This window comes from Teleopsis dalmanni, chromosome 2 (assembly GCF_002237135.1).
Source record: "Teleopsis dalmanni isolate 2A chromosome 2, ASM223713v2, whole genome shotgun sequence".
In the NCBI taxonomy this organism is placed as follows: domain Eukaryota; kingdom Metazoa; phylum Arthropoda; class Insecta; order Diptera; family Diopsidae; genus Teleopsis; species Teleopsis dalmanni.
This window is the reverse complement of record NC_051847.1, coordinates 229,875,148-229,896,087: the sequence shown is the minus strand read 5'-3', so window position 1 is coordinate 229,896,087 and position 20,940 is coordinate 229,875,148. Positions and strand designations below refer to the sequence as shown.

The 20,940-nt window shown below is 31.9% G+C and overlaps 4 protein-coding genes across 5 annotated transcripts; 2 read left to right on the top strand and 2 right to left on the bottom strand.

Moving 5' to 3' along the window:
• The first annotated feature begins 4,038 nt into the window (after nucleotides 1–4,038).
• Nucleotides 4,039–10,219, top strand: LOC119681761 (myb-like protein P). Its single transcript, XM_038095036.1, has 4 exons — nucleotides 4,039–4,555; nucleotides 8,263–8,718; nucleotides 8,838–9,917; nucleotides 9,984–10,219. The coding sequence occupies exons 1-4, from the start codon at nucleotides 4,550–4,552 to the stop codon at nucleotides 10,128–10,130; spliced, it is 1,689 nt and encodes a 562-aa protein (XP_037950964.1). The 5' UTR covers nucleotides 4,039–4,549; the 3' UTR covers nucleotides 10,131–10,219.
• A 2,070-nt stretch (nucleotides 10,220–12,289) lies between these two features.
• Nucleotides 12,290–13,346, top strand: LOC119680396. Its single transcript, XM_038093188.1, has 2 exons — nucleotides 12,290–12,801; nucleotides 12,854–13,346. The coding sequence occupies exons 1-2, from the start codon at nucleotides 12,376–12,378 to the stop codon at nucleotides 13,244–13,246; spliced, it is 819 nt and encodes a 272-aa protein (XP_037949116.1). The 5' UTR covers nucleotides 12,290–12,375; the 3' UTR covers nucleotides 13,247–13,346.
• A 200-nt stretch (nucleotides 13,347–13,546) lies between these two features.
• On the bottom strand, nucleotides 13,547–14,884 carry LOC119680397 (histone RNA hairpin-binding protein). Its single transcript, XM_038093189.1, has 3 exons — nucleotides 14,481–14,884; nucleotides 14,003–14,424; nucleotides 13,547–13,946 (listed from the first exon to the last, which is right to left on the bottom strand). Exons 1-3 carry the CDS (start codon nucleotides 14,661–14,663, stop codon nucleotides 13,769–13,771), a joined length of 783 nt encoding a protein of 260 aa, XP_037949117.1. The 5' UTR covers nucleotides 14,664–14,884; the 3' UTR covers nucleotides 13,547–13,768.
• A 1,763-nt stretch (nucleotides 14,885–16,647) lies between these two features.
• LOC119677848 (26S proteasome non-ATPase regulatory subunit 1) lies at nucleotides 16,648–20,190 on the bottom strand. Of its 2 annotated transcripts, none has more exons than XM_038089403.1 (4): nucleotides 19,994–20,190; nucleotides 18,975–19,933; nucleotides 17,608–18,915; nucleotides 16,648–17,547 (listed from the first exon to the last, which is right to left on the bottom strand). In XM_038089403.1, the coding sequence occupies exons 2-4, from the start codon at nucleotides 19,921–19,923 to the stop codon at nucleotides 16,730–16,732; spliced, it is 3,075 nt and encodes a 1,024-aa protein (XP_037945331.1). In that variant the 5' UTR covers nucleotides 19,924–19,933; nucleotides 19,994–20,190; the 3' UTR covers nucleotides 16,648–16,729. The 2 variants fall into 2 exon arrangements, with proteins under 2 accessions (XP_037945331.1, XP_037945332.1); XM_038089404.1 differs by having other exon boundaries at nucleotides 17,608–18,912.
• Nucleotides 20,191–20,940: the final 750 nt, after the last annotated feature.

Below are 20,940 nucleotides of genomic sequence, written 5' to 3'. Positions count from 1 at the left end.
GTTTAATAGTATAATTAATAGTACTAACAGTAATAGTAGAATTACCATTAACAGATACAGTAATTATTAATCATACTTAGATTGGATATTTTAAATGCCCTAACAACCCCAAATACAAGGCTGTTGAAGAGTAACAATAGTTAGCACTTATTGTTAAAAAAAACTGCATTAGAAATGTTTAAAGTACTGTTTAAGAAACAGAGAAAATTAAATGTATCTTCCAAATAAATTTGTATTAAATATCTAAGATTGCAGAATATTTTTTGCCACCAACGATTAATATGTTTCGAAATAATCTCATACTGTATACCTAATATTCTGATGTATATATTATGAAGAAAATAATAGTTTAAATAAATTTCAAAAAAAATATGGCTTAACATTAGGAAATGAAACCGATCGTTAGTTATCGCTTTTAAATTCGTCACCACACGTTTCATAATGCCTCATCATTAGAGAAATAGTTTGAGAAATAGATTGGATCGATACATACAAATGCGCAATTTGTAGTGAAATTAATTTTAATTTTAAATAAAATTTTGGTTATTCAGTAAATTTGTCGAATTGAAATGTCAAAACTATCAAAATTCCAAACCCTTTTACTGCCGATACATAGCAGACAAGTTATGCATGAATTTAAAATAATTAAGTTGGATAATTGTCCACAATGTCCACAATAGACTTCACTCATTGTGTAATCGCAAAATATTTCTAAACTGGGCGCAAACTTTCTTCACCCATTGGCCGATGAACGTTAAGTGATATACGCAACAGCAATTCGTAACAACACAAAAGACTTAAGCTACAAACGCGTTTACACTTTTACTATCGGCGTCCGGCTGTAGATTAACCATCAGTTCGTACTGCTGAGCTATAAAAAGTTGTCATAATTACAATATTCAACTATTTCATAATTAAAAGCAAAACCATTTCTACATAATTTAAATTTGATATGTGTTCGCACTTGTACGATTCTACCGTAACAGTGCCAGTGCTCGAGTATGTAGGTAACTAATGCCGACACCAACTTTCCAGCTTATGACCATAAAGCGAATAATATACGTGCGGAATTTCAAGTGGCAAAACTGACTTCCTCATACCTTCAGCTGCATTGCCTGCGTTTAGTGCAAACAATTGACTGACGCGTTAATGTGCTTATGTATTACAATGATTCTTTCTTCTTTCTCACTAATATTACCACTTTAGAAGATCAAGTTTACCGAGTTTAGCTAGTGAAATGGAGCACATGGCAATATGTAACTACTTTGGCACGCATATTGTCCTTGGACAGATTTATTCATGTTTGCCTGGTTTCATTTACTATTTATGGTATGGTTGGATAGACAATTCGCTTTGAGTTGAAAGCGACAGAGAATTATTGTTTTAAATCAAACAAAATGGAGTGATATAAATCCTAAAAAGCAAATATTCAAACTACGTAAGCCTCTTGTGCTAGATCATTGATATTAAGATAACGAAATTCATTCATATATCTTATTACTAACACTATTAAGTTTACTTTTGTACAAAACTGTTCATTGAATTCATAAAACACAGATAATATAAAACAGTTTAAAATATTTATACACATTAGAAGAGAAATTTAGAAAAAATTTATTTTTAGATAAATTTAATACAATTAATATTAATTTGTTTTAAAATTATTTGTATTATTATATACTTTAAATAAAGAATAACTGCGTCGAAGTATAAACAAATTTATTTATTTTTATAAAATTGACCATCATTTACAAAAGTAATTAAGTCATACATTGAATTCGTATTACAAAGTACTAACATACAAATCTAAAAAACAAAACACAACATATATACCATATATTGCATTAAGTAATAAAAATAAAAAATTGGAAATAGAAAAATTAGCAGATAACCTCATAAAAATTAAAATGAACAAATATATAAAGAAATCCAAATAACAGTACTAAAAAAACGAAAAAAGAAAAATTTTAAAAAAATTTGGTAAATAATTTATAAAAAATTTATATATAATTTCGAGATATAAGATATATAACACTAGGAAATGTAAAGTTCTTTCTGTCAGAAGGCACTAGGTACTATCGACTGACGACGGGTTGGCTGGCGGAGGCTATCAGACGCTGGCAAGCATTACACGTCTGTAATGGTTAACTAAGTAAGAAAGTATTCGTTATACACTCGTATAAAGAATAAGCTCGAAAATCAAATGTATAAAGAAACCACGTTACACGTTTGCTCAACGAATAAATTTGTCATATTATTATTATGTTGAAGATAGTTGAGTCAGTGCACTTGAGCACTTTTACTCTCTATTAACTGCGAGATTTCTAACCCCTGTCTATGTCTTAACTGGATTATTGTTTATCACTTCATCAGACTAAGCAATAACTGATCTCAGACCTGCATACCTCCCCGAGGAGCCTGTAATCATTCTGAAATTCGATAACACGGTGTTGATAAATCTGTCAATTTTCGCAAATAGTTTCAGGGCTCTATCTTTAATGTATTTTTGAACGCATCAATCTTGAGGCCCCTGAGGACGTTATTCGTTCTTATATACCATAGCATCTTGAAAAGTCTTCTGTCAGTTTTCGTAAATAACTTCAGGGCTCTATGTTATCCTTTATGTATTTTTTGATCGGATCAACCTTGAGATTCCTGAGGATGTCATTCGTTCTAATGTACCATGGTACCGTAAAAAGTTTTGTGCAATTTCTAGCTCACGAATAGTAGTGTTTGAGGCCTTGCTGAACGCTACACATCCATATAGAAGTGACGGTCGAATTATTTGGCTATATATCAGCTTCCTGTTCTTCCCATTGAGATTTTCATTTTTGAATAGCGGTTGGAGGTGATGAAGAATTTTAGCACAGCTAATTTTTTTCTAGTTGAACATAATTAAGCTATGTGAACTAAGCTATGTGAGGCCTAGATATTTAATGCTATCGTCCCAGTTTATTACCATATTTCCCACTCTCACTTTTGACGGGTTCTGTCTCCTCTTACGCGTAATGAATAGAGCCTTCGTTTTTTCATTATTAATTTTTATTTTCCATTTCTGGAAATTCTCCATGATGCGATTTATATGCTTTTGAAGTGTGTTGGTTATATTGAGAGTGTCGATGAACACTTGTTCAGGCGTAATTCTGGTGGACAGAATATTTGAATGTAAATGAGTCCAGCGTGCTACAGTAAGTATATTTATGAACATGATTAAGCTGATGTAATCCGGCTTAATGAAATTTAATATATTAAAAAAATATTTAAAAATCTATAAACACTTCTAGTTTTCTGTTTTTAAATTCAAAAGTGGCAAAGAAGATTGATACGTATACAACTTACACATGAAATAAACTTCACATTCTATTTACATAAAAGTACCTATATAGTATGTACATATATAGTACTTATGTACTTGTGTATACAAAAGTGAAATAAAGTTTGAACACAAACTCTTTGTGTTCTTTGTGGATTTGATTAGAGATATTTTTCTTTAGCAGTTCCTTTCAAAAGTAACCATCTGATCTTATTAATAATCCTAATTATTCCAAAATGAATGAATGAATGAATGAATGAATGAATATATTATATATTATTAAAGCTTTTATAAATATTAAGCTTATAAACATTTATATTAAATATTCTGAAATATTAATCTTTCGTCTTTTTAATTATGTATAATAATTATTTAAAACTATACAAAGTAGTTAAGTATATATAAGCCCCACTTACAAAAATTATTTTAAAATAATTGTTTTTAATTTTCATTTTTCATTTCATTTCAAACACACACGTGCAACGCTTTATACTTCATTTGCCTTACCGTTACACTGCGAATATTGCTACGCTGCTGCATATCCATGCACGTTCAAAATGACGCTGGCGACGACGCTGACGTTGCTGACCACTTTCTTCGCTTTTCAACTCTGGCAATGCAGCTTCATGACGAAATGGTGCTTCTTCTTAATTCGCATAGCTTAATGATAAACTGGGTTTGATTGAAAATTTCGTACGTGTGCTTATTTTTATTCGCTGCTTCGTTTTTGTTGTGTTTGTTGTTTTTTGTGTTAACAGCTTTAACAGCCTTGCTAAATCGAAAGCGGCAAAAAGCAGCGCGTAGCACATGCGAGTGACAGACAAGCAACAACATAGTCTCTGGTTATTTTATTTGATTCTTGTAATGAAATTTCTTTTAGTCGTCTTTGAAATTTCGACGTGATCATACAATAGTTGCGGTTTAAAAATTACTGATCAGTGTTTTTTGTTGTGCATTGAAAAAAAAATTCATTCAGAATAAACATTTATACAAATTTTATTGTGGTTTTATTAAAACTCTGCACTGCACACATATTGTGTCAAATTGTGTCATGAAGTTGTTTGACGTGATTACTTCGCTAATTACACTTTTGGTCTTTATCTACTTGCAATTGGAATAAAAACATTTGACCTACTTAACCTTCAAATCCTGCACCAGATATAGCAAGGATATCTTTTTACTTAAAATCCGGCTTGATTCAACGAACTCTTCCTACTCCTCAATTAAATCGAAAATATGAAGGTAAGTCAAAAGACCACATTAATTTAAAAGCTGCTTACCTGTTACCGCTTGCCAAGAAAAATTTGTATAAAATAAATGGTTAATGGAATCGTAAGCATTGCATTTATGCCGTATTCGCTTTGCAAATCTGGTACACGCCGTTAAACTGCGCTTTCCTAAATCATAAGCCAGCGGAACAAGTTGGAGTAGGTTTTGCCAGTGCAATTTATGCTGCAATTTGTGGCAATGAAAACGAATTGAAAAAAGTGTTAAAAAAGAAAACTAAAGAAATTACAACTCTAGCGAACGCTCCATTATTTACCGCAGGTGCTTCATGGAATTCGTGCTACAATTCAATCGGCGATGCACTAATTGCAGCTGCTAAACGGCTGAAAAAAATCCAATAATTAAGCTTGAAAATATATTATATTTTATTTAAGCTGGTAATTAGTGCAATATAATGTAAAAGTTTTAAAAAAAATTTTTGAATGTACTGGTAGCGCTATGTAACATACAATTAATTGTCAGAACAAAAATAAAAAAGCTGACGAAGATACTTACCCCCTTTGTAGGAAATTGAATAAAACCCGATAAAAGGATTTTGTTAAAAGGATTTAACATTACTTCAAATATTTATGTAAATAAATAAACATTGCAATGTGTGCTTCGCCAAATTACACCAAGATAGACTTAGTTGACACATAACATAAATCCTAAGCGAATACGCCGTCTAAAGCGCCAAAATTCTTGTGATCTTTGGACTTCAATGATTAAAATGTAATACAGTTGATTTATTATTGCGTCAAATCGCCTAAATCTAATTAAATTTAATTTGTTTGTTAGTTATCTAATACCTTAAATAATAAAACTAAATAAAAAAAATGTGCGCTTCGCTATATCAAAAATAGAAAATTTTATCCAAAATTATTTTAGAAATCTAACATACTCAAAAAATAGCGTTCATTACAGTTTAGATAAACTGTATATACTCAACCGATTGCATCAGAAGAAACAATTGCATATTCTTTCTTGTTCGAATTATTTCAATACATATTAATATAATATATTCTTACATTCTTCATGTTATTGCACAAGAGATAAATAACAATAACAATTCAGAGGTAAATTTGGCAGGATAAGAGTTCGATTCCTGGCACTTACAGTCTCAAAAAATTATTTACAAATACGCTAGTATTTGACATTACTGGAAACAGCTGTAAAAACAGCCAAAAATTCAACTAATTAAAATAATATAAAAATAAATTTTTGTTGTTGTAGTTCACTACTGTTCGAAAAACCTCTTTATATTATATATATATGTATATATATAATGTTATTTTAGTAACATAAGCATTAAAATGTGTAAATTAATTTCACTTTCGTTATATTTTACTATTTGATTCCACATTATTCTATATTTTATTATATATTCGCAACGAAAAATTCAAAATAAAAACTGTCAATAAACTTTGCTTAATTAATTAAAAAAGCATGGCAAAAATAAAAAGATAAACAAATATTATCAAGCTCTTGTTAATTAGTTAAATTCAATAATAATAAAAATAACGCATTAATTATGTGTACATGAGTTGTTTAAATTCGAAAATGAAGAATTTGTGAATTGGAAACTTTTTTACCAAAATTATAGTATTCGCTTCAATTTCACTTCAACCGCATTTAATCTCATTGACTTGACGTACTGTAAATGCATTGCAAATACTTTCTTATTTTATTTATTTAACAATTTAAAATAGTTGTAAGTCATCTGTAGTACGACAAATACATGAAACATAGCTATAATTTAGACCGACTTTACATTGGCGGTAATGAAGGTACTCGTTTAGTCCCCGCACTTAAATTGGACTTAACAAGTGTCGCTAAAAAGCGAAACTGCTTTCAACAGTGACGAATGAAGTGTGGCGTGCGTGCCATTAACGCTACTAACATAGCATTTGGAACGAACGCTCTTTGCCTTCCAGTTTGGAAGTCACGACAAAGTTACCAATTTCTAAGCTTAGGATAATACCCGTAAATAAAATTTAATGTAAAACTCTACTTTCATTTTTTCGTTCTACAATATTACAACCGCTCTTTGTTGTGCGCACATCGCATTGTACGTACTGAAAAATTCATTAAAACTAGTGGAATGAAGAAATGAATTGAAGTTTTTTTAATTGAATTTATATGGTCACCATTAACTTAATTGAAAAGCATCGAACGTGAATATATTTCAATTGTCTTATTGACATAAACTTATGTGTAATTAAGTTTTACAGACTTCAAGAAAAGATGTTCTCTTCTGTTGGTACTGTATATTGACAATATTAATTTATATTATTTAAATAACTATTTTTAATAAGCAAGTATATCTCTATAAATATTGTATAATTTCTATTGAAATTAGAAACATAAAATTATATATTCCTATTTATATTAAGTTTAAAAATTAGTAAACCTGTTAGGAAATTGATATTGTTGCAGTATTGGTAAGTTCGTTTTATAACAATCGTTTTCTTATTTTCGGTGTGAAATGAAATAAAAACCCTATTTTAATTTACATCAACTTAAAAATCAACTAATTATTACTTGTGTAAGTTACTGTAATTTTAGACTTAATACAATGTTAGGGATTTAATGGTAGCTATGCTAGACTCACTGAATAAATTGCATCATAATTTCTTTTTTCTTTGCAGCAGGTGGACAGTGTGAGACTTGAACCCACAAAAAACACCTCTTAGGAATGAGTAAGGATGATTCCATTTCATTCCATCCCGTTCAATAATAAAGGTAGAGAGGTTAGAATAAGAGGCTTAATACCTAGAGAAATAGGTTCATCTAAGCCAGAAAGCATAGACGTGAAGCAGAGAAATTAGGTGATGGTGAAAAGAGTGCTAGTGCTAGTGGTAAACTCTGTAATCGGGTTGAAGAGGGGATTGATGGAGGGATTGGAGTTCCACTCATCGAAGGAAAGGGAAAGGTATTGGGGAGGTTTGTGGCGTAAGGCCTGAACAAAGTCCACAGGGAAGGTGCTGGGGGCTGAGATATCAGGTGGGTTTTTGTATATCCGGGTGAAGTACCTTCGGACGAGTGAGAAAAAATACTTGTCGATGCGAGTGATTTTGGCAGAGTTCAAAAGGACGAAGTTACAACAGTGCTTGCCGTTAGGGTTGAGCTTGTAATTGGTGCAATAGCAAAGGAACTTTCGCTCGAAAAAATAGAAATAGAGAAAGCGTGCGTGACTAAGGGGCGAATAAGTTGTTTATAGCAGAGCAGTTCAACTTTGCAGATGTGCTGGTTGTGCCTTCGAAAAGTATTCTTTAGTTCAGTATGCTTAAACCGCGCTTATATACATACTCAACATGGGGCATGAAGTTGCGACGGGACGGTAGCATAACACCAAGCTATTTCAGCTTGATTATAAGCTGCATGATGGTGTTATCAAGCTTTAGCTGGATGATAGATTGCATCATTAATTAACTTTCTCTTCTTTACAAAAATAAATTTAATTTCTAGGTAGTTAGAATTGAGTATTTTTAGATATTTTAACTTCTCTGTTCTTATTGCATGTGTCAGCACATATTCACTTAGCCATATATATACTTTATTCTCAACATATATAAAATTACTAAACCTTGTATGATTAAAATAAATATTCTCGATATCGTTCGACAATTCAAATACTTTATAATTACGTTCATATTCTGAAAAGAAACTATTCTTTTTTTTAGCTTCTTCTACTCTCTGTGTTCTTTGCCATTACTCTGTGTGTGTGTTGTGAACCTGCGAATCTAAAACGGCCATTAGTTTTCCATCATAATTTGCAGTCAAAACTTGGTAAAAGCAGCAAACAAATTGCACATAGTCCCAGCGTAAAGCAAAAAACTTTAGTAGTGCAGATACGCAGTGATCAGCCGGTTCCTTTGGTTCTTAAAGGACGCTCCTATGCACAACAACAACTTACCCGGTTTAGAGGACCACGTCCGCTTAAAATATCAACAGCTCCTGTATATCTTCAAAATGGTCCACTGCTAACAAAGCCATCTTTGCGCAAACCAATTAAGATTAAATTACCATCCAGCAATACTAAATGGATTAAACCGTCCCCACTCTACACTAAACCATTTAAATACGAAAAGCCAGCATTTTCCCAAATTCTAGATAGTACTGCCGTACAAAAATTACCTGTAAGTATTGTTTATGCAAGTATACACATAAATCTATTAGTCGGTGATACCACAATAGATATTCAACCTATTAATACTGAAGCTTACTTATTAATGCTACGTTTCTTAAATATTTTTAGTTAAAATCACATGTGAACTTTGTTGCTAATCACTTCGCTCCTATTCATACCATTCCTGCACCAAATCTTGCTATAATACATGATAACCAGTTACACCATGAAGAAACATACTTAGCTCCTGAATCCCCCAAACCACAACCTTACCATCAATCGAATACCAACAACAACAATCAATATAAAGTCATAGAGGATAACACTAACGATCAGACTATTCTTGATCCATTGTCTGGTTCGCAAAAACTTTTTGCACCTGATCCAGATCCGTCTTTACCAACATCTAAGATACGTCCTGCCGTTGAACCGTTTAATCAACCAAGTAATAACAAGCCATTGCCAGGGGATGTTCAAAATAATATAGTAACTCCAGCTCAGCCTATCCTGCAAATAGTTGGTGGACAACACGTAGATGTGCCAACATCCGAAATATACCCAATACAACTTCAACAGTACGTAACAGCTGTGCAACCGATACCCATATACAACCCGACATATCTTGTTACGCAATCGAATAATCTTTACTCACAACACAAACAACAACTTTTCCAACCTAATGAAGATGTCGTTGAGGCAGGTTATGTCAACGCTGACTTAACACAAGAAGTTGCGAGCAACGGTCAAATTCTTCAAGCCGCGAAGGATCCCTACAATAATATTCATCCTGTGTTAGATTCTGCACCACAATTTGCTGCTCTAATAGCAGCACCTTCATTAGGAGAGGAACAAATTTTCCAAAGTAGTTCCTTGCATTTGCCGAACGGAATTTCTATTAATAGTGCAACGGAAAATGGTTTTGCAGTTTCAAATTATTATAAAAATGCCCAAGACTCATCTCAATTGTTACAAGTTTATGCAGAAGAAGAGGCACGCAACCAACAAATAGCGCAAGAGCAACAAGAACATCAACAACTACTTATACAGCAACAAAATCATCTATTGGAGTTGCAACAACAACACCAACAACAACAAATCAATCAACCTATAGATGCTGCTGCATCCGCTTTTGAAGAGCATCAACGGTTAGTCAAACAACAACTTGGTGCGAATACTCCTTTGCGAATATTTGTACCCGATGAAGAAGAGGTAACCTGAACGGAATTAATTTAATCTAAAATATTTAAAACATTAAAACCCTATCTAATTTAGCAGTTACGTCTTCAAAAACGATCAGATGAGAAACTTGAGGACAGTGAAATGGAAACTGACTTTTACCAGGATTTTCAATCCTCAGAGGCTTTAAATGAAATTAAACTAAACGATGATTCCACAGAAAATAATAGTAATTTAATCAAATAAAAATTCTTCATATAAAAATTTTTAGTTGTCCGACCAAATTTCTTATAATTGCTTTCATGTTGGAAAAATATATTAATTATTTATTTATTATAAATGCATAGTTTTTCTATATTCACAAAAACAAACGCAGGAAAAAAAATAGAAACGAAATAATACTAATTGGATTGATAAATACCCCGCATAAGTAATAAAAATGCTTTTTTTTTGGGAAATTATATTTTAAGCTTCAATAGAGTCCCCTTTTAGCTCCAGAGACACCGAATCCAACGATCTTTCAACATTTGGATATCTTTTAAATGATATAATTTATCAAGCCTTTCAAAATATAGCTCAGTTCCATTTCTCCCATTCCAATTTTATCATTTAATGCAAATCTCTTTCCCTAGAGCCATCTTTTCAAGTTTGGAAAAAGGTAATAGTCACTGAGAACCAAATCTGGAGAATACGGTGGGTAAGGACATAATTTGTACCGTAATTCATTTAATTTTGCCAAGGTTTTCATTAACGTCTGAACGAATGTGTTATCCTGCAGAAAAGGAGAACATTTCTTTCTTCAACAAATGTGATCGTTTTTTCTTGATTTCTTTATTCAATCGATCTAATAATACCCAAAAGAAGTGTGATGTCATTGTTTTCCTTTTTGCAAATAGTCTATGAAAATTATTCCACTTGAATCACAAAATACGGAATATGGTAGTTTGGGAGCACTACCCCCGGGCTCTACCTATTCTCTGGCATGTTTTTTTTTCGTTCCGGTGTAGAGTAATAGAACCATTATTCATTAATTGTCACAACTCGACGCTTACAGTCAGCTAAATTATCAATTGTGAGTAAACGTTGCACACATCTTGCCGAAAGCTTTATCATACCCAAATATTCATATAAAATATTCGCTTCGCGCTCAAATGATATGTTTGTGATCCCTGCTGTCTCATCCAACATCGTGGATTTTTTCAATGTTTTTTTCAGTAGTAACCTCTTTTGGACGACCCGGACGCTCTTCATCAAAAACTACGAGTGTTTACGAGCCATCTGTTGTGAAGTAAATTATCAATTCATCGAATGTGGCTTCTATTTTATTGTTACATGTAAACACACAATAAATCAACACCAACCCAACACCACTAGATGTCAAGATAACAACGACGCTGGAAGGTCCAAACTGGAATTTGAATACGAAATTTTTCTAAATTTATTAATTTGTCAAAATTATTTAAATTTAAGCTATTACATCAGTTGTTTGTACACGAGGTTATAATGATTACAGTAAGCTAAAAAAACGCTATTTTTAATTAATTTTTTTTGGTAAAAGTAAAATATGTTATTGATGTTTTAAAATTATGTTTTTATAAATTTAGAAATATAATTAAATAGATTATGTTAGATAAATTTTTTTTTGTTTGAATAAAATGCAAAATTAAAATAAAAAAAATAACTAAAACTAAAAAGTTAGATAAAGCAAATCATAACGTCCTGCGGCTCCTTTGTGCATTTGCCCCATCGAAAAAAATATGTAAGGCCTTTAAGACATTTTTAGGACTTGTGAAAAAACAAAGTTAACGAAGAAAAAGAGTTGCCTTTATATAAAAACATTCTCAAATTTATATAAACTAATAAAAGTTTATTTACGTCACTGTGTAGTAAAACTAACACACTAAAAAAACGCACCAAAATATGTCTATATATTTTTGTGCGAACCCTGATATACATATACAAAACACCTAAGAACAGCTTAGGTGTTGATTAACATCAAACGATGTTCATAAACTTTAAAAAACATCTCCGAAAAATTTTATGTAAACAGTCTGATTACAAATAATTCGCATTTAACAATTAAAACATAATAGTATGGGCTATGTCACGACATTTCAAACATATTATTTAGCATGCAATTAACATTGAATTTTTCCGAAGCACTGGATAGTTACCACAGTTTAATGTTGGATTCATCAAAGACAATTCACAAAACTAAGCACTTAAGACTTTCATATATTTGTAGCACGGGTTTAGCATGCGAAGTAAAAATAGTGAAGAAATCCTAGATGTGTGCCTTCACAACGTATTTTTCGGAAACTATTGTGAACGCAATTTATAGTATTTTTTTTTATAAATGCAACAGTGTTTGCGGATAATTATTACACTGAGCTACCCTGAAATTGATATGTATTAGGCATACAATGTAAACAACAGGAAAACAAAGAAACTAAAATTGCAGGATCATTCTCTAACAGTAGCATTAGTTGCAATGGATTCCCATAAAAATATTATTAAGGCGGTTAAATCCAACTGGATTTTAAATGGCGGATGTGGACTTAATGAAGTAGTTCAAACAAATATAACAAATGAAGATATATTTGTAAAGCCAAAATTGGATGATATTCTTTGTGCGGATCGTGCAATTTTACTGGGACGTCCAAATTCTTCTCGAAGTGAAACGGCCTGTGAACTTCAACTTTTGGTGTCACCTCCATATAAAGTTGAAGCGTTTACTGTTTTGTGTAGCGTACCGAAAATAGAATTATTTATTGGTGAACAAAAGGAATACGCAGAAACTGTTTACGGTACAATTATGGAAGAAGACGAAGATGAGGCAGATATAGCTGGTTCATTAGTTTCGTATAGGTATGACGTGGAAATAGAAAAGTCAGGAGTGGTGGAAGTAACTTTAAAGGTGATATAAAGCACATGTCAGTTGATATCAACTTAAAAACATTTATTTGTAGTTTATTACGCCCGCTGATGAAGTTTGTGTTTTCGGTATCATTTTGTTTGCAGCTCCAAACCCAAACGGAATTACTACACAAACACCAAATTGTATAAATTTGGAAAACGTACAAAAAATTCTAAACAGTTCCAAGCAAACCATATCACCAGGAGCAGAGAAGTGCAAATTGTTCATGCAATTATATAGTCAAAATTCAAATATGCAAGACCAATTAGTTGAAAGCAGTAATAAGAAGACTGGAAACGATGCTCTATTGGCAACGTTGCTGGATAACATTGTAAGAAAAAATATTGAAGAAATGGAATCGAGAATGAATACGCGATTAAATCTAATAGAGCAACGTTTAAGTAAACTTGATGAAGTTTTAAGTATCTTGAATCAGAACAAATAATTTGCAAATCTATTGGTGCATTTTACATATTCTCATTAAATTATATCATTTTATACATCAAACACTTTAATATAAATAAATAATGTTTTCAATATCTGAATACTACAATAATTTCTTATATTTCTTACTCCTATAAAGCAATCTTCTATATCGGAATTTAATATATAAAACATTTGGCGTTATTTTTAAAAATTTTATCATTACATGTAATCAAATTTTGTCCTTTTAATCTTTGGAAATGAAACAAAAATTCTTTAACATCCCGAACATTACCGAAATTTAAAAATATTCATACTTATGTAAAGAGGACTAAAATTAGATATTGCTTTATTTCTTAAAGTATATCTCTTCAATAAGCTAGGTAACTTATTTTATATATAAATAATGAGTAACTTTTACTACACAGGAATTTAAAAAGTAACTATATATAAATTTCTTTAATTTATGAATAAATTTGCATTACACTTCTAACGTAACAACTTTACATATATAATATCCGTTTACCTACAACTGCACAATAATTTATTCGGAATCTGAGTCGTCGCTCGACGATTTGTCTTCTTTATCGACGGCATCATTAATCGGCGGATCATAAGAATGAAGCTGTTTTCTCCATATTTTTACTAATCCATCGAAAGCTCTGCGACTATATTTTCCATATTTGTTAGGAGTACGTGGATGGTCACGGGTACGTTGGGATCTTTATTAAAAATATTGTTTATTATAAGTTGTCATTCTTAAATTATTGAATATTACCTTGGTATAAGTTCCAAATAGCGCTCATATGCAATAGTGTTTTTACCATAATCGATTTGCTTCTGACGACGTGATATAATGGCCGGATCAACCTCTGTGGATGCTGATGAAGATGAAGAATTGATGCTATTATGACGCACTCGCTTTTCCACTTTACGACTATTAAAACTATTTCGAAGAGTTGCAACTTCACCGCTGGTTGTACTGTTTGGACTATCTGAGCGACTATCAGTGCTTGTTGCATTTGAATAACGACGTTTAAAAGGCGTTTTCAATTTATCTTGTTTAACTAAGCGATCAAATTTCTTTTCGTTCATACCATCGATAAACTCTAGAGATATTTCACGTGCACTTTTTGAGTTCTCGAACTTATTTCCAGAGTTATTGCAACCAGTTTCTTGCTCTTCATTCGAGGAACGCGACTAAATAATCGTTTAATATTTAATTTAAAAATTTTATTCACAATCTTTGTACTTACACAAGAATGGAGGGTACGTTCAGATTCACAAACATTTTCCACCCAACTTGTTTTTAAATCCAATGAAACTTCAGATGAAGCTGCTGATAAGTTAACTTTTGAAGCGCCAGCGCTTTCATGTTTGGTTGGAGAACAGTCCACGGCCATATCCTCGCAATTATCCATATTAACAAGCAGTTTCATAAAATTATTTTTAGTTATAAACAGACACAAATATATTTGACCCCTTATAGCGTCAAACACTTCCCAACAACAGTAAAACAATGCCAAAGCATTACATTCTTTTCCAAACAGTTCCCGCGTTTTTAATTTTATTTTTATTCTTGCATTTATCCAATTCGCATCACAAGAATAGAGTGGCCACACTGCAAAAAAAAATTCTTTTACTTTTACTTTGTTTCTCTGAAATTGGCATGTACGACGATGTTTACTAAAAGTATTATTCAGAATATAATTTAATCAAATTATTAAATTCAAAATGTATGTAATTGTTTGATATTTTTAATATATATATTTGTTATATAATGCTCTTTTTGATTGTTATATAATATTACTGATGAAGCCAAATTTCTAAGCATTGACAAATTGTCTACAAAAAAAATTTATATAAAGTAAATAATAATTAAAAAAAACTGAAAAATATATTTAACGATTCAACATAGCTCTAAATAACAAAAATAAATAATTGAAATTGTTAATCTTCATAATAAACTATCTATATTCAAGTTCAGTGCAAATGGTGTTGCATTATTACATTTGCAAACAAGTATTACAGACTTTTGCCTGTTAAAAATAAACTATACAGACTTATATATACCTCTCTGGTACCAAATGATTATATAAATATATTTGTAGCAAAACAATTTATGTATCCGCTCATTTTGCTTACTCATAATATCAAGTTAAAATTACAATCCGAATCTATACAAATTCTGGCTGCCAAAATTACAGTTGAATGATAATTTATAAAATATCTGTATTGTATTAAATTTCTAATTCACAATAGTCGAATTGTGCAGCGATGTTATGAATAATTTTTATAAACTGCAACGACACGGATCTGATTTTTCAACCACGCCCATTTGAAAACGGGCGTTTTGTCAAACTGTCTTTAATAAAGACAGTTATTTTAAACAAATTGTCACTTTAAACTACACTTCAATATAATTTTGTTTTAAAGATATATGGCTTCAAAGTAAGAAATGTTTCTAAGAATATCACTGGTAGCAAGCCAGATGACTTGTGTAATCAATTAAATGAAAGAATCAATGGAAAATTGCAACTACGCAACTTTTGTAGTTTTTCTTAGTACTACCAACGCTACTAGTTTACAACTTTAATTCTAGCAATCTCAAGAGGTAATCCATAGCGGCATTTACATTTACAAGTTTAATTGCCAAAACAAAATTAAATTAAAATTACGATTTGATGTGTGAACAGGTCTTTAGTGAATCGAGTCGAACAAGCAAAATTACATTTCAAATGACAACTGCTCGTGCTTTCTGTATAGACTATACCCTTTAAAATTTGTTTTCGGTTAATAGCATAATCAAACTACTGCGTAACCCTGCTCCAATATTTGCATCGAATTATCAATACAGGTACTATATATTGACATCGTTACAAAAATACCATATGTATCAGAAAGAAATTGGATCCTCAACTAACTCTCCATTTCCTAATATATTTTAAATATAAAGAAAAGATGTTTGGATTTCGTTTCATCCAAACAGCATTAGATCTATTTTCACAAAATAAATTACCATAGTTAAATGATGAACACACCAATGCTTAGGAAAAATGCTGTTTGTCATACGGAATTTTGCATTTCAAAGAAAGGGTTATTGGTATGTGGTGCCTTTTTTATAATGAATGTTCGAGTTTTTAAATTTATCACAATTTTATACTGTTCCCAGTTGAGCGAACAATAATTCTATAGATCCTATAAAAGAACACATTTCGCAGATAAAAATAATATTCATTTTATAATAAAATATAGAATGAATTTTACTTTCTAAATGTTTAATACAATGATATTTATAAATTATGTATATGCAAAATCAACCCCAATGTCCACAAAATAATTTATCAAATCAAATCATACAAGGTTAAAAAATCAATGTAAATGTATTTATAAATATAGAAGACAAAGAATAAACGTACGTAGTAATTTGTTAGTTTTAAGTTGATGTTTTTATTTTTTTAGTGATCATATTCTTCGATTAAATGATTATGAATAGCATTTCCATTTAGTCTTCGATGTATTCAAATGGCTCTGGTGGTTCTGGTTCCTTAAGATCTTCATTTTTAGGTCCAAATGCAGCTACTGGTTCTACCAACTCCTGGTCGGGTGTTTTACCAGTGTGTTGCATGACAATAATACCACCTATGGTAACATCTTTTAATGGTTTATAAGATTGTCCGTCAGCCACACATAAGACCTTTAATTGCTGACGCATAACACGAGCGGGATTTTGTAATAACTCAAAATTAGGTTCTGGTTCTTTTTTATCTTTTTTATCATCACTTTTATCTTTTTCTAAAGCTGAGCTGCTAGTTGATGGTTTAAGATCCTTTTCACTTTCTTTTTTCTTTTCTTTCTCCTTTTCATCTTTCTTCTTATCATCTTTTTTCTTCTTATCATCTGGTTTTTCATCAACTTTCGTTTTCTCTTCTTCCTTCTTAGAATCCTTACTATCTTCATCGACATCCATTTTTTCTTCCTCTTTTTTATCCGCGGTCTCCCTACGTTTTTGTCTTGCGGCAATTGATAATACTGCAGTTGCCACCTTTTCTCGTTCTTCTGATTTTTTTTCTTCCAATGGCGCTGGATAAGCGTAAAGTGATGGTTTGGCGGAAGATCTAAACTCCATTTTTGGCATTTTCAAATCAGAGTTTAAGCCAATGACGCAAGTAGGTGTAAAAGCTAATGATAACGCATGTGCCAACGGGAACCAGTACCAGTATTGCGTAAAAACTAACATACCAACAACAGCTTGAAGATTCGTGTGACCTGTTCTAGACTGCAAGGACAGAGTGGCATTACGACCTCCAGCATCAATAATACCTAATTTTATTTATTTTATTAATAAAAATTATAGCTTTATTTCAATAAAATATTTCGTACCTTGAGCTAATATAGCACCATATTTTGCCATTACATCTTCATGTTTGTTACTTATAACTTCTGCATATAATTGCCTAAAGTAAGCTACTTTTGGACAAGTTTGATCAGTATGCTGTATTAATATCATTGCCGACGCAATGAGTGCACCTTGACGAACAAAATTCACAGGATCGAATTTGACCATTGGTTCTAACAAAGCAATAGCCTCTCGCAATCCAGTACCACCACACGCTATACCTAACGCCATTGCTGCTCCATATCTTACATGGGGATTATATGATTCGGCTAATAAGCTTACAACAGACGGACATTGCTCAGGTGTGCGGAATAATATAAAACCGATAGCCGTGACTGCAGCTCGACGCACATCATCGTTAACATCGGACACAGCAACGTGTAATAATTTGCGTATCGCCTTGTTACTGCCAGTACCGTTATATGCCATTGCTATTGTATACATACCAGAACGACGTAAAACTGGATCCTTATCTGTAGATAAACTTGTTACAAGAGGGTCTGCTTCTTCCAATCTTGCAAACATTGTAAGAGAAATACCAATAGAAAGGCCTCGCAGAATTTTTTCATGTTGTGTTTCTTGAGCATATGAGACCATATCTTCTATCGCTTGTGCATTTTTCGATCCAAGCATAACCATACCCATGCCAATACCTGCTGCCTCTCCAACTATAGCATCATCTTGATAGAGGTTAAACTTAAGTTGTTCATATAAGTCTTGCCTATGAGTACCCATTGCAGCTAAACCAAGCCCCAAACATCCACCATGACGAACGTTTTCGTTTGTGGCATCTTTTAATTGTTGCAGAAGGTAATCGATAATGTTTGTACCATGATTGGCATGAATTAAACCTAACGCATATAATCCGCCTCCTTCAGAGTAACCAGAGCTAGGGCCAGTTTCTTTAGGCAGGTAACTTTGCATAAGAGCTAGTGAATCTTTTTCATGACCCCGATGAATAACACCCAAAGATGCAGTCGCTGTAAGCTTTGCCCAATTAGTAGCCCTTGCCAACCAATCTAAATTATCACGTAGAAATTGGTCAGAGGTTGTCCCACTATGCATAAATGCGTTTGCTATAACCGTGGCAGTATGACAAATCGACACACGCACAGCTTCTTTAGTTCCGCGCAGGATTTGCATATCAGCGTGATTACTTCGAATAAGAAACTGAAGTTGCAGGCTAATTGTTAATTCTCCCGAGAGGATAGATATAAGCTTTTCAATGTTTTTCTGGTGAGCTTTTTCTGAATCGTTAAGTGAATCTATTGTTCGTTCAATTTTAGAATCTTCTGAAAATAATATATTCATTTACATTTATAAAAAAAAAATACAATAGCTCAAACTTTACCATTAGTATCTTCGTCACTTTTTTCGGTTTTTTCTTTTGCCTTTTCCTCGTCTGTTTTTGAGGAATCATCGGATGAATTAGTACCCTGGGGCTTGAACGTACTTGGCAAAGCCGTTGGTATAGGCGCAGTTTCTTTTAATGCTTGTAGTACTTTTCCTAAAAATTCTTGAGTCGCAGATTCGTACAAATCGAATGCGATCTGATAAGCCATTAAATTGTTAGGTTCTTGCGATGAACGTGTTAATTTATCAAGAACCTCTGCTACAGCTAAGGGATCTTCCAAAAAAATTAGACACTGACACATATTCACATAATCTGGAACACCTAAATCACGGTAAAGACCAACTAGACAACGTAAAACTTCATTACGAAAACCACGATTTTGAATAAGTGACATGGTTACATTGTATGCATAAGCCAGCATACCACTAACATCATCTGACTTCATAATGGAGACTTCAAAAATATCCATACGACGTGTTTCCAATGCGATGCCAAGTGCTTGTCGATATTGGCCATCATCCAAACACCTCTGAATCATGCGATTAACAATACCTTCCAATCGAGCATCAACTGACTTAGCTTCCTTAGGATTTTCAATATATTCAACTCGTTGCGCAATGTAGAAGTCTATGCATTTAGCTATTATAGTTTCAGTGTACTCATTACGTGCATTCACATCGAAGAGGTCACCAGCTCCGAGGGCATATGTTAAAGCATCTTCAAATGAACCAAGATGATAAAAAACTTTGGAAGCAACCATACCAGCTAACTTATTTTCTGGAAAGCTACGATCTTCATGCAGCATTTCAATTTTCTCAATGGATTCCGATATTTCTGGCCAAAATTCATCGACGATAAAATCTAGCTTTTTTAAAGCAAATACCTTTAAATCAGCTATAGGCTCATCTAGGAGCGAGATTATGCCCGCAGCCGATGTTATATTCATTTTAATATCACTATGAAGAAAAACAAAAATATCTATTAAAACCGGACGCTGAAATTGTTAAATGTCTAACCTTAAATTAGGTGCTGGAGTTCAAATGTATTAAAAATAAAGAAATTTTAAGATTTTTAAAAATTAATTATTCGAATAATAATATTTTTGAATAAATTTCACTCTGTTTCTTTCTTCCTATCAGAAACAAATTTAATACGTTGACTACACGGTTAATACCGAAAACTGCAAATCACTTATTATTCTTGAAATTTTGACATTTACTTAGGTTTGTAGTAGAAAGTGTTTGTAAATATTGCAAGTTTTAATCTGCAGGTACTGCCATCACAACTTTTTCAACCAAAATTCAATTGAAAATATTAACAAATTGTTACTTTCCGTGTTGAAAAATCACCATGATTTCTACTAATGACAATTTTCCGAAAGTATACCAATTATGCGATATATTTTAAATTTCTTTTTTTTTAAGTCATGCACTAAAAAATAAGTAATTTTTACTTGCACAAAATATGTATTTGAATTTGTCTAAGAATGCTACGCCATGTAAATGAAATGCAATTAGAAAATTAAAGAAAACAATACTTTCATCATATTTCATTATACAAAACCCAAACATTATATGCATTTATTGTATGTGTATTTAATGCACATTAATATATTAATATATAACTTTAAAGCTCGATATCTCGAGCTATACTATATAACGTAGTGGAGAAAGTTACTCGGAATGAGTTTATTATGTATATACTATCGTTTTTTGGGTAATTTTTAAAATTCACTTGCGCTTGTTTTTCAATGAAATAAATTATTTCTAAGTACTACAATTTAACGACGGTTTGTCATTATAAGTAACTTTTTCCATTAAGCTTTATCTCAATGTGGTTTGGTCCTCGAGATAACGTGCTTCAATGTTATAATATTAATATAATTTGTTATAATGCAAAGAAATAAACAAAAAAAATGTAATGGTTTTTGACTTTACTTTTAAAAATAAAAAACCAAGAATTA

Coding starts and splice junctions, on each gene's coding strand:
- LOC119681761 (XM_038095036.1), top strand. Junction 8,719..8,837: donor CTGCCGTACAAAAATTACCT/GTAAGTATTGTT, acceptor AAATATTTTTAG/TTAAAATCACATGTGAACTT. Junction 9,918..9,983: donor TTGTACCCGATGAAGAAGAG/GTAACCTGAACG, acceptor CTAATTTAGCAG/TTACGTCTTCAAAAACGATC.
- LOC119680396 (XM_038093188.1), top strand. CDS start 12,376: ATGGATTCCCATAAAAATATTATTAAGGCGGTTAAATCCAACTGGATT. Junction 12,802..12,853: donor TGGTGGAAGTAACTTTAAAG/GTGATATAAAGC, acceptor ATTTATTTGTAG/TTTATTACGCCCGCTGATGA.
- LOC119680397 (XM_038093189.1), bottom strand. CDS start 14,663: ATGAAACTGCTTGTTAATATGGATAATTGCGAGGATATGGCCGTGGAC. Junction 14,425..14,480: donor AACGTACCCTCCATTCTTGT/GTAAGTACAAAG, acceptor ACGATTATTTAG/TCGCGTTCCTCGAATGAAGA. Junction 13,947..14,002: donor TATTTGGAACTTATACCAAG/GTAATATTCAAT, acceptor TTTTTAATAAAG/ATCCCAACGTACCCGTGACC.
- LOC119677848 (XM_038089403.1), bottom strand. CDS start 19,923: ATGAATATAACATCGGCTGCGGGCATAATCTCGCTCCTAGATGAGCCT. Junction 18,916..18,974: donor AAGTGACGAAGATACTAATG/GTAAAGTTTGAG, acceptor TATTATTTTCAG/AAGATTCTAAAATTGAACGA. Junction 17,548..17,607: donor TGGTGCTATATTAGCTCAAG/GTACGAAATATT, acceptor AAATAAAATTAG/GTATTATTGATGCTGGAGGT.